Source organism: Bombina bombina, chromosome 8, assembly GCF_027579735.1.
Source record: "Bombina bombina isolate aBomBom1 chromosome 8, aBomBom1.pri, whole genome shotgun sequence".
In the NCBI taxonomy this organism is placed as follows: domain Eukaryota; kingdom Metazoa; phylum Chordata; class Amphibia; order Anura; family Bombinatoridae; genus Bombina; species Bombina bombina.
The window spans coordinates 84,267,409-84,280,028 of NC_069506.1; the positions used below are offsets into that span (position 1 = coordinate 84,267,409).

General features: G+C 39.5%; 1 protein-coding gene across 1 annotated transcript in view; it reads left to right on the plus strand.

Annotated features, from left to right (window-relative positions):
• The window catches only part of LOC128638467 (cysteine-rich motor neuron 1 protein), a 157,367-nt gene that overhangs the window by 130,933 nt on the left and 13,814 nt on the right, over positions 1-12,620 (plus strand). The window contains exons 2-3 of the mRNA XM_053690427.1: positions 3,045-3,236; positions 3,330-3,467. Coding sequence (XP_053546402.1) covers positions 3,045-3,236; positions 3,330-3,467 — 330 coding nt within the window. The remainder of the gene's footprint in view (positions 1-3,044; positions 3,237-3,329; positions 3,468-12,620) is intronic.

Genomic DNA, 12,620 nt, shown 5'->3' on the forward strand with positions numbered 1-12,620 from the left:
TGGATAATAAATTACTTTCTTGGAAAGTGTTATTTATTTTGGCTATCTCTTCTGCTAGAATAGTTTCGGAGTTGTCTGCTCTCTCTTGTGAGACTCCTTATCTGATTTTACATCAAGATAAAGCTTTTTTGCGGACTTTATTTAAATTTTTGCCCAAAGTTGTGAATTCTAGCAACATCAATAGGGAAATTGTTGTTCCTTCTTTATGTCCTAATCCTAAGAATACTCTTGAAAGGTCTTTACATTCTTTGGATGTGCTAAAAGCTTTGAAATATTATGCTGAGGCTATTAAAGATTTCAGAAAGACTTCTAGTCTATTTGTTATTTTTTCTGACTCTAGGAAAGGTCATAAAGCCTCTGCCATTTATTGGGCATCTTAGTTGAAATTTTTGATTCACAAAGCTTATTTGGAGGTGGAGAATTACAGCTCATTCTACTAGATAAGTTGCCACTTCTTGGGCTCTTAAAGGGACAGTCTACACCAGAATTTGTATTGTTTAAAAAGATAGATAATCGCTTTATTACCCATTCCCCAGTTTTGCATAACTAACACAGTTATATTAATATACTTTTTACCTCTGTGATTACCTTGTATCTAAGCCTCTGCAGACTGCCCCCTTATTTCAGTGATTTTGACAGACATGCAGTTTAGCCTATCAGTGCAGACTCCTAAATAACTCCACGGGAGGGAGCACAATGTAATCTATATGACACACATGAACTAGTACGCTGTCTAACTGTGAAAAACTTTCAAAATGCTCTGAGATAAGAGGCGGGTTTTAACGGTTTAGAAATCAGTTTGAGCTTAGCTAGGTTTAGCTTTTAAAAAATACCACCAAAGGAACAAAGCAAATGTAATGATACAAGTCAATTGGAAAGTTGTTTAAAATGACATGCCCTATCTGAATCATGAAAGTTTAATTTTCACTAGACTGTCTCTTTAAGAATGAAGCTTCAGTTGATCAGATTTGCAAAGCAAATTTTGTCTTCTTTGCATACTTTTACTAAATTTGACCATTTTGATGTATTTGCTTCTTCGGAAGCAGCCTTTGGTAGAAAGGTTTTTCAGGCAGTTGTCTCAATTTGATTCTAATGCCTTTGATTTGAGTTTTTCTCACATTTTTAAGAAAACTTAATTATTTTTTTGGATTTAATTTCTCAGCTGAATTAGCTGTTTTTATTTTATCCCTCCCTCTCTAGTGACTCGTGGACTTCCACATCTTGGGTATTACATCCCATACGTCACTAGCTCATGGACTCTTGCCACTTACATGAAAGAAAATATAATTTATGTAAGAACTTACCTGATAAATTCATTTATTTTCATAGTGGCAAGAGTCCCTTTTTTGTGGCTATGATTTTTTTGTATAAAGCACATTATTTTTTCCAGTTCCTCTTTTTTTTATGTTTTGTGCAAAAATCCATCAGATATACATTTAACTATCTCTTTAAGAATAAATAGAACATATTCTGCTATGTACAGAACACTGGATTATGAAATATGCAAAATTATCTTCTTATGTTGAGCTTTTAAATAATCGCAATCGTAAATGCGTGACTTGTGGGGGGTTTTGAACTTTTTCAGCTCCATTAAAGTCTGAAGGGGGAATGCAATTTTGCATTTGCGAGTTCTCAATGTTACGAACGCGAGAATGCAAACTTTTTCAACTTGTAATACGAGCATGAATATCCAAGCGCAAAATTACTTCTAGCGGTGTTAATGCTCAAACTCGAATGCAAACTACCGCTTCTAAGATAGCCCTATGACAGCAGTGATCCTCTTACTCTAGGCTCTTTTTTATGACATTAATGACATGTAGTGACAGTCAAAAGTGTTACTCCCAAATACCATCATCATCCAGGTCTGCCTCCTGCCCTCTTACCTCATCCTCCTTGTAGTTTCCTCTGACTAAGTTCTGCAGGTTCTTGTCCAACATAGATCAATGCCATGTCCGAAAACCAACCGGTCCCCACATAAGCATGCTGTCACTGGACACGGACACACAAAATGGCCACTGCTCAGCTGACTGTGCTCCCCAGCTCCTGGCACCAGGTCAGTGTCAGCAAAAGGGTAGAGTTCTGTAGTGATCTTGCCTTCTTCCCCCCGTCTGAGACAGTAACATAAAAGGCTGGGCCTGCTAAGCCAAAGAGTAGTCTGGCAGGAAACATTCATGGGTGCGCTAGAGGTACTGTGTGCTTCCAGAGATTGGACACCCCTAAGATCGCCCTGTGTGGCCCCCAGCCCTAGGGTCCCAGTGCAGTGGCACCGGCTGGATCAGCAGTAGTTCCACCCCTGAAAAGGGGCAAAATAAATAATTAAAATATATTGCAAAGTTTTTCATTACACGTAACTAAACATTTTATATAAAAATGCCAAGGTGTTTACTGTTCATTTAAATCAAAGATGTGTATCCAGAAGCAAAAGAAAGAGAAAAAGTAAGAAAAACAAATCTGAACATTATTTTGTAGATTAAGGAAATGAGTTGATCAATAACTTTTTAGGTTATGACTTACACAAAATAAACATTCAAATACTGTGAAAATGTGAATTACAGTATATTTCATTCCAAGCCTCTGTTTGTTTTATTGTATTGTGGTATCTTGCAGACCAAGGATGGCCAACTAAAGACTCAAGGGCTGCATGTGGCCTTTGGTACTAGTTTTTGCAGCCCTTTAGGAAAAACAGATCTAATAACTTGTGCATTCATTTTGATGGCCCTATTAAAAAGCATAACTAAAAATTGTTCTTTGGTTTGACCACAACTTACAAGAGCCCTCTGAAGGAAATACTGGCAGACAGAAAGTACCCTGTAACCTTAACTAAATCTATTTTATAATTAAATAATTTTATGTTATTTATTTGTTTAATAGCCATAAATGTATATGCTGTTTAAGGCTTCTAAAATATTGATCTGCTGCCTCTGTGTTTTAGGAAGTTGGACATCACTGTTCTAGACCAATAGCAACTAATATCTCTGCTTATTTCTAAGTCTATACTCCTCAAACGAAAAAAAATAATGTACAACCTTTATTTCTGAAAACAGATTTAAAAGGATTCCCATATCCTAATTATTGGGAGGATGACGATGAAAACTGCCCAGAACAAAGTGGATGTTATGTCCAGACAGGTCAATGTGTCTGTCTCACAAAACGTACTTGCATAAGTGATTTCCGTCATTCTTCTCAGGAACAGTGCATGATGGAAAGGCGTTCTTTTTATGATTATAATGTTGATGGTATGAAAATTTTAATATTATATTAAATATACCTTTGTGATATCAATGTCCATGTAATTTCTAATTTTGATCTCTTTCTTTTTCTTTCTAAAGAGAACTATGAAACCTCTTTTATAAACGTATGCTTTGACAGAGGCTGTAATATAGTTGATGAAAAATGTATTTGTGAATCTGGAAAATGTGGGCACACCTATGAGTTCAGTGAAGCTAGACATTGCAACAAAGAACTAGGTATGTTTTCTGTTTACACAACCATATACATTATTCACAGTTGAGAAGTGATTGTTTGTTTCCCATTAGCTGCTAGTAACTAAATTATTGAACTTACCCCTTTGGCTGACAATTCCACACACACACACACACACACACACACATATAGACATATATATATATACACACACACACACACACACACACACATATAGACATATATATATATATACACACACACACACACACACACACACACATATAGACATATATATATATATACACACACATACACACACACACACACACACACGCACACACGCACACACGCACACACGCACACACGCACACACACATACACACACGCACACACGCACACACGCACACACGCACACACGCACGCACGCACACACACACACACACACACAAACCTTGATTTGACAACCCGTGACTGCCTGTAGCACACACAGTATTTTAACCCCCCCACTGAAAAAAACAGGTTGCCTTAGTGGGCCCATGTAACTCACAGAACAGTGTTTTTATAAACCCCATGACTGCCAGTATCCGGATAGAGCTTGAGGCCCCGTGTTTCTGGCAAGCCTGCAGGCTTGCCAGAAACACGTTATGAAGCAGCGGTCTAAAGACCGCTGCTCCATAACCTGTCCGCCTGCTCTGAGCAGATGGACAGACATTGCAGCAATTCAACCCGATCGAGTACGATCGGGTTGATTGACACCCCCCTGCTGGCGGACGATTGGTTGATTGACTCCCCCTGCACCAGCAGCTCTTGCGTATTGCTCTCCGTATTCAGCGAGGTCTGGCAGACCTGATCCGCACTGTCGGATCATGTCCTCCAGACTTTGATAAATAGAGGCCATACCATTTAATTCAGCTGAAAAAAGTAAAACAGAGAAAGAAACCAGCAATAGTACAATAATTTAAAACTATACCATGAAATGTGTAGCATCTTGTGAGTACATGATTGTGTGGACAAATGTTACATTTGAAAACACTGTATTATAGCTAGTATTCAAGAAAAAATATTAACTTAAATTGCACATAAAACCCAAAGGGCCAGATTGCAAGTGAGGGGCAATGGATTTTGAGCTAGCGCAATCGCAATGTCGCAATCCATTTTTCTCCCGCTGATATTACAATTTCTCTTAAACTAAAAAGTTGTACAAAACACACCAAAAATCCCTTACAAAGTACACTTACACCCATAAACTACTCTATTAACCCCTAAATCGCCATCCCCCACTTTGCCAATCATAAATAAAACTATTAACCCCTAAACCGCCTTCCCCTTCACATCGTCAAACCTAAATAAAACTATTAACCCCTAAACCACCTTCCCCCACAACGCAAAGTAATATACAACTAAACCCCCTTACCTAACAATTAAAATACCCATAAATTAAATAAAAACTTTACTAACTACCTTAAAATAAATAAAAACTTACCTGTAATATTACATTAAAACCTAAGCTTACCCTAAAAAAAACTTACATTACTTAAAGGGACAGTCTACACCCACATTTTTATTGTTTAAAGATCCAATAGTAATAACTGGGAAGGACCTTATGGAAACACTAGTAATTATAACAAACCATATGGGAAAGTAGATAATGGCAATATAGTCCCTCCTAGGCTCCGCCCACCCCAGTCATTACCTGTTCCCCAGTTTTGCATAACCAACACAGTTATAACTTTTTACCTTTATATTGACCCCTTATTTCAGTTCTTTTGACAGACTTATTGTGATGACTCCTAGGTAATTCCACGGACGTGAGCACAATGTTATCTTTATGGCAGACATCAACTAACGCCCTCTAGTTTTTAAAAATTTCAAAATGCATTCAGATAAGAGGCGGCCTTCAAGGGCTAAGAAATTAGCATATGAGCCTACCTAGGATTAGTTTTCAACTAAGAATACCAAGAGAACAAAGCAAAATTGATGATAAAAGTAAACTGGAAAGTTGTTTAAAAGTACATGCCCTATCTGAATCATGAAAGTCCATTTTAACTAGACTGTCCCTTTAAAAAACAAACAAAAAAAAAGTATTACAAAAATTAACAAAACCTACTCTTACAAACCCTTCCACATCCAAGACGCACCCAGTAGCCTTCTTCTGCAAAAATAAATGAAATTACAAAAAGAAAATAATATTCCTATTCTAATAACTCTTAAAAATAAATAAAAGCTACCCCAAAAAAACAAACAAACATATTCTAAAAATAAACTAACAATAGCCCTTAAAATGGCCTTTTGAAGGGCATTGCCCTAAAGCAAACAGCTCTTTGGCAGAAAAAAATACAATAACCCCCTAATATTCTGAGAGAGAAAGAACTCGCAGAACCTTTTCTTGTCGTGCTTCTAGTCGATTGGCTTCCAGATCCTCTCTTCCCCTACTACATCTCCTGCTGCTGCTCAAGAGGAGGAACCTATGGATCTCTCCACCCTTTAATTATTTAGAGTCTGAAAAACAAAGAAGAAGGAGGTTATGCTTGTGTTTTTATTGTGGCTCTTACACTCATCAACTCAAGAACTGTACTGTTCTACAGGGAAAAGCCAGTGTTTAGAGGATAAGAGAGGAGACCCTCTAAGCATGGCTGCTACCAATTCTCCTTACTCTACTAGAATCCTGGTACCTATTACTTTAACTTTTCTCCAGAACTCTGTTCATGTACAAGACTTTGTTGATTTAGGAGCTGCTGGAAAATTCCTTGATCCCCGCTTCATGATCCACTCTGTCTTTACACTTTTTCAGAAAAAAAAACAATGTCTTAAAATTACTACTCTGGATAGCACAGCACTTGAAATCTGGTTTGATTCACTTCAAGTTGACACCATTTACTATGGCTGTGGGAATCTTGCATTCTGATCAAATACAATTCAATGTCATTCACTCTCCAACTGGACTGAGAGTCAGTTGGTTTCCTGGGGTAAATCATGTTTTCTTTCTTCTGGCTAAGGTTAATCCTTTGTATCACACTCATGTAGCCACTATGCATACCTTTTCAACTTTTCCCTTGATATATACAGAGTTTGTTATTGTTTTTAGAAAAAATGGGAGCTGACATGCTGCCGCCCCACCGTCCTTATGACTGCAAAACTGATCTTCTTCCTGGTGCCCCACTTCCTAAGTGGAAGACTTATCTGCTATCCAAAGCCGAAACCAAGTCCATGGAGGATTATATCCAAGAAAACCAAAGGCTTTATTCAACCTTCTTCCTCTCCTGCTGGGGCTGGTTTCTTTTTCGTCAGTAAGAAGGATGGAGGCTTAAGACTTTGTATTGACTACAGAGATTTGACCCAAATCACAGTAAAGAATCGGTATCCTATTCCTTTGATTACTGAGTTGTATGATTCAATTCAGGATGCTTGTTACTGTCAGGTTATTACCTTGATACCTGCCTTTTTTCCTTGCTACCTGGATTTGAAGCTGCCGCTTTTTGTATCTACCTTGTAGTGACTTTCTTTCGGATTTCCTTTCCTCTCCTAGCCGGACCTGACTCCCAATAGCCACCTTGCAACGGATCAATCCACGGTGACGTCACACGCCAGCTTCACGGAACTACCCGCATCAGGAAACAGCCTGTACCGCTGCTCTGCACGCTCCAGAGTCTCACTGCCTACTAATCCGGACGGATCTGCCTGTCAGCTCTTACTGACTTCAAGGTATTACGCATCCTAACAATTGCCTTATGAACTTCCAACTTGTAAATGCGGTTCTCAAATCAAGTTAAACTCTGCACCTCTCTTTTACTATTTTCATGTTTTATTCCATAACCTATTGTATTCTGATTAATGTCACAAATCAGTTTGGTACGCTGCACTCAGGTTTTGAATCCCAAGGGCTCAGCTGCAGGTTTATGTGTTTAAAACAACACAGGTAGCAGCAATAGAGTTCTATCTTTTCTAAACCTACACAGTAAACTGCTGAATAGTTACATGAGGCCTGCAAACTACCCTCTAGGTAGTTTATTTGCTTACCTCACACTCTTCAGCAACATTACCACATTTATTGATCTCAGCAGCTGTGGTTCTAACAATAGTAAAACTTTTATTTTCCTAGAAATTCTAACTTGCCTGACAGAATACCAAGCCCTCTTTAACATGGACCCAGCTGAGATGACTACACATTTACAGACTCTCAGCAACAGAGTTGATTTGCTCACTGACGGTCTCAATACACTGAAAGCTGAAAATATTGCTTTGAAAGCTTACATTAAAGATTATCTAGAAACAAAGTTACATACACCAGAACCTCAAGTTAGTTTGCCTGAAAAGTTCTTTGGTGATAGGGCACACTACAGGGACTTTAAAAATGCATGCTTACTCCTCTTTACACTCAAACCACAATCCTATCCAAATGATAGGATTAGAGTTTTGACCACCATTTCATTCCTAAGGGGGGAACCACTTAGCTGGGCAAACACTTTTTTTGAATCCAATGAGACTATTCTAAACTCTTTGGATAGTTTTTTCACTGCCATGGGTCAGTTATACGAGGACCCATTCAAACAACAGACTGCAGAAACAGCTCTTAGGGCTCTCAAACAAAAGAAGAGGTTGGTAGAAGACTATATTACAGACTTCAAGAGGTGGGCTAAAGACTCAGAGTGGAACAACTTATCTTTAAGAAATCAGTTTCGTCTGGGTATCTCAGACGCCGTTAAGGATGAGTTGTCCCGAACTGAAATTCCCCCAACCTTAGAGGGTCTAATGAACCTTAGCATTACGATAGACAGACGCCTAAGAGAGAGGCAACATGAGAGATCTTACCCAGAGGCTTACACCAAGAAACACACTAGTACAACACCCTCACCCTCCACTAGTAAATTCCATTCTGAACCTATGGAGATTGGTTTCCTTAAGGGGCCCCTGACAGCACAGGAAAAGACCAGAAGAAGAGAGAATAATCTCTGCCTTTATTGTGCCTCGGACGAACACTCTGTAAAACAATGTCCTTCTCTTCTGAAAACCAACAAGGGTGAGTCCCATAACTCCTTAACCTGTTGCAACACTATTGATTTAAGAAACCCCTACTGTAAACTCTCCCTTTCTTTTCAGTGGGATCTCCACCGCCTCAAGGTTCCCGCAATTATTGATTCAGGAGCTACTGCCTGTTATATAGATAAGGAGTACACACTTGTTAATAAAATCGCACTCATGCAAAAAAAGTCTCCTGTTTTATTGAGAGGTATTGACGGTAGGCCTATATCATCCGGTCCCGTACAGTACCAAACTATACCTCTCTTAGTCACTACCCTAGAACATCATAGTGAATATCTAACATTTGATGTTATCTCTTCGCCTGTGTCCCCAGTGATCCTGGGGTTAAATTGGTTAATGTTACATAATCCGTGCATTTCTTGGAACACACTTTCTCTTTCTTTTAATTCAAAATTCTGTACCACAACTTGTTTTCCAGTTAACATCATGTACACTGTTTTATCAGAACCTGATATTCACTTACCTGATGAGTATAAAGACTTTGCTGACGTATTTAGTAAGACTGAATCTGAGAATTTACCTCCCCATAGGAAATATGACTGCCCTATCGACCTCATACCAGGTGCACAGATTCCATATGGGCACATATTCCCCCTCTCCAAACCTGAACTCACCCACTTAAAATCTTACTTAGAGGATAACCTAAGAAAAGGGTTTATATGCCCATCCACTTCTCCAGCAGGAGCCGGCGTCTTTTTTTTAAAAAATAAAGATGGCTCCTTACACCCTATTGTGGACTACAGACAATTAAACAAAGTCACTATAAAAAACAGGTACCCCCTGCCTCTAATACCCGAGTTGATAGAGAGATTGGAAGGGGCAAATTACTTCACCAAATTAGATCTTAGGGGAGCGTATAATCTTATCCGTGTAAGAAGTGGTGATGAGTGGCTGACGGCATTTCGTACCAGGTACGGCCTGTATGAATACACCGTCATGCCTTTTGGCCTGTGCAATGCCCCAGCCACTTTCCAGCACCTAATTAACAATCTTTTCCGAGACTTTCTAGATGTTTTCCTTGTCATTTATCTGGATGACATTTTGATATACTCTAGGAATTTGGCAGAGCATACTTTACACATTAGACAGGTCCTTTCTAGATTACGCAGTAACTTTCTATACGCTAAAGCCGAAAAGTGCATCTTTAATTCCCAAAACATCACCTTCTTAGGCTATGAAATAAGTTCCACTGGCATCCGTATGGAAGACGCAAAAATCCGGGCAGTTCTTGATTGGCCCACTCCCAAGTCTAGAAAAGAGGTTCAGAGTTTTCTTGGCTTTGCGAACTTCTATTGCAAATTTATAAAAAACTTTTCCAACATAACCAAACCACTTACCAACCTAACTAAAACTAATACACCGTTTCACTGGGATGACAAAATACAGCAAGTATTTAACCACCTAAAATTGAGATTCACTACTGCACCTATTCTGAGGTTTCCAAACCCCAACCTGCCTTATACCCTTGAGGTAGATGCCTCTGATGTTGCAGTTGGCGCAGTTCTCTCACAACGCCAAGGAATTAATCAACCATTACATCCTGTCGCCTTTTACTCACACGGCTTATCTTCCTCAGAACAAAATTATCCCATTGGCGATAAAGAATTGCTGGCAATCAAAATGGCACTTGAGCACTGGCGGCACCTGCTTGAGGGTACCACCATTCCAACAGTCATATATACGGATCATAGGAACCTTCAGTACCTTAAAACAACTAAAATTCTCTTGTCTAGACAGGTTAGATGGAGTCTTTTCTTTTCTAGGTTTAATTATCAGATTGTATACCGTCCCGCAAATAGAAACCATAAGGCTGATGCTTTATCTAGGTTACCTACTTATATCCGCTCCAAATCTCCTGAGAAGACTGTCATACCATTGGAGAACTTCCTATCTTTTGCTATTGACTCCAAATCATATCTACTACAAGAACAAAATAATGATTTATCCAAACCTTTGTCTCAAATACAGAAAAAACAAGATGGTTTTTTCTATTTCCAAGACAAGTTATACATTCCTCCTAGCTTAAGGAAGATGGTACTTTCATCCTCTCATGAATCTTTACTCACGGGACACCCAGGTCTTAAGAAAACCCAAGAACTTATTGGACGTACTTACTGGTGGCCTGGTATATCACAAGACATTAGCACTCATATTACCTCCTGTGCACAATGTACCACTTCTAAAAAAGCAAAACATTCCCCCTATGGTTTGCTTATACCTTTACCAACTCCCACTAGGCCTTGGCTGGAAATTGCAGTAGATTTCATTGTTGATCTGCCAAGATCCGAGATTAAGACTACTATTCTCGTTGTTGTTGATCTGTTCAGTAAAATGTGCCACTTCATACCCTATCATAAACTCCCTACAGCTTCAGAAACTATTCATCTACTCATTTCCAATGTCTTCAAATATCATGGTATTCCTGACAGCATACTTAGCGACCGGGGTACCCAATTCTCTAGTAAGCTATGGACTGAATTCTGCAAAGTTTTTTCCATTGACAAAAAGTTAAGCACTGCTTATCATCCTCAGACAAACGGCCAAACAGAGAGGACCAATCAATGGCTCGAACAATTTCTCAGAACCTATTGTTCCACACAGCCCCTCACTTGGTCCACTCATCTCCCCTATGCAGAATTCTGTTTCAACAATACCATCCATTCTACGACCAATAAAACCCCTTTCTTTGTAAACTATGGCTTCCACCCCAGATTTCAGATTCTACCTGATAATCAAAGCACATCGCTTAATGTAAGCAAACTCTCAGACCTCATTTCCTCTAACTTCGCTTCCATAAGGTCAACTATATCGGAGACCTAGTATGGTTGTCCACAAAGAATCTCAATCTAAATACTCCAAGGAAATTGTCACCCCTATTCATTGGACCATATCCTATCTGTTAGCTCATTGACGACAACGCTGTTCACCTCAAGCTGCCTGATTCCATGAAAATTCATCCTACGTTCCACGTATCCCTGTTGAAACCCTACAAGGCACTCAGGAATACTCTCCCTCTCACTCCACATCTCCCCGTATTTAGTGATCCTCATATTGAATACGAGGTGCATTCAATCCTTGACTCTAGACGTTCTCGGGGGTCTCTACAGTATCTCGTCCGTTGGAAGGACTATTCTCCGGATGACGACTCTTGGGAGCCTGCCTCTAACATCTCGGCTCCCAGGTTGGTTGCCCTGTTTCATCGTCGGAACCCGGATCGCCCGAGACCCTGAGCACCGGAGTTGCTCCTTGATACCTGCCTTTTTTCCTTGCTACCTGGATTTGAAGCTGCCGCTTTTTGTATCTACCTTGTAGTGACTTTCTTTCGGATTTCCTTTCCTCTCCTAGCCGGACCTGACTCCCAATAGCCACCTTGCAACGGATCAATCCGCGGTGACGTCACACGCCAGCTTCACGGAACTACCCGCATCAGGAAACAGCCTGTACCGCTGCTCTGCACGCTCCAGAGTCTCACTGCCTACTAATCCGGACGGATCTGCCTGTCAGCTCTTACTGACTTCAAGGTATTACGCATCCTAACAATTGCCTTATGAACTTCCAACTTGTAAATGCGGTTCTCAAATCAAGTTAAACTCTGCACCTCTCTTTTACTATTTTCATGTTTTATTCCATAACCTATTGTATTCTGATTAATATCACAAATCAGTTTGGTACGCTGCACTCAGGTTTTGAAACCCAAGGGCTCAGCTGCAGGTTTATGTGTTTAAAACAACACAGGTAGCAGCAATAGAGTTCTATCTTTTCTAAACCTACACAGTAAACTGCTGAATAGTTACATGAGGCCTGCAAACTACCCTCTAGGTAGTTTATTTGCTTACCTCACACTCTTCAGCAACATTACCACATTTATTGATCTCAGCAGCTGTGGTTCTAACAATAGTAAAACTTTTATTTTCCTAGAAATTCTAACTTGCCTGACAGTTACTTTATGAAACTTGATCTTCGTGGAGCATACAACCTTGTTCGTATTCTCTATGGAGATGAATGGAAGACTGCCTTCAATACCAGAACAGGGCACTATGAATACTTAGTAATGCCCTTTAGGCTTTGTAATGCCCCTGCTGTCTTTCAAGCTTTTGTCAACTATGTCTTTCTTCTTAATTGCCCTGTCATTGTATATTTTGATGACATTCTCA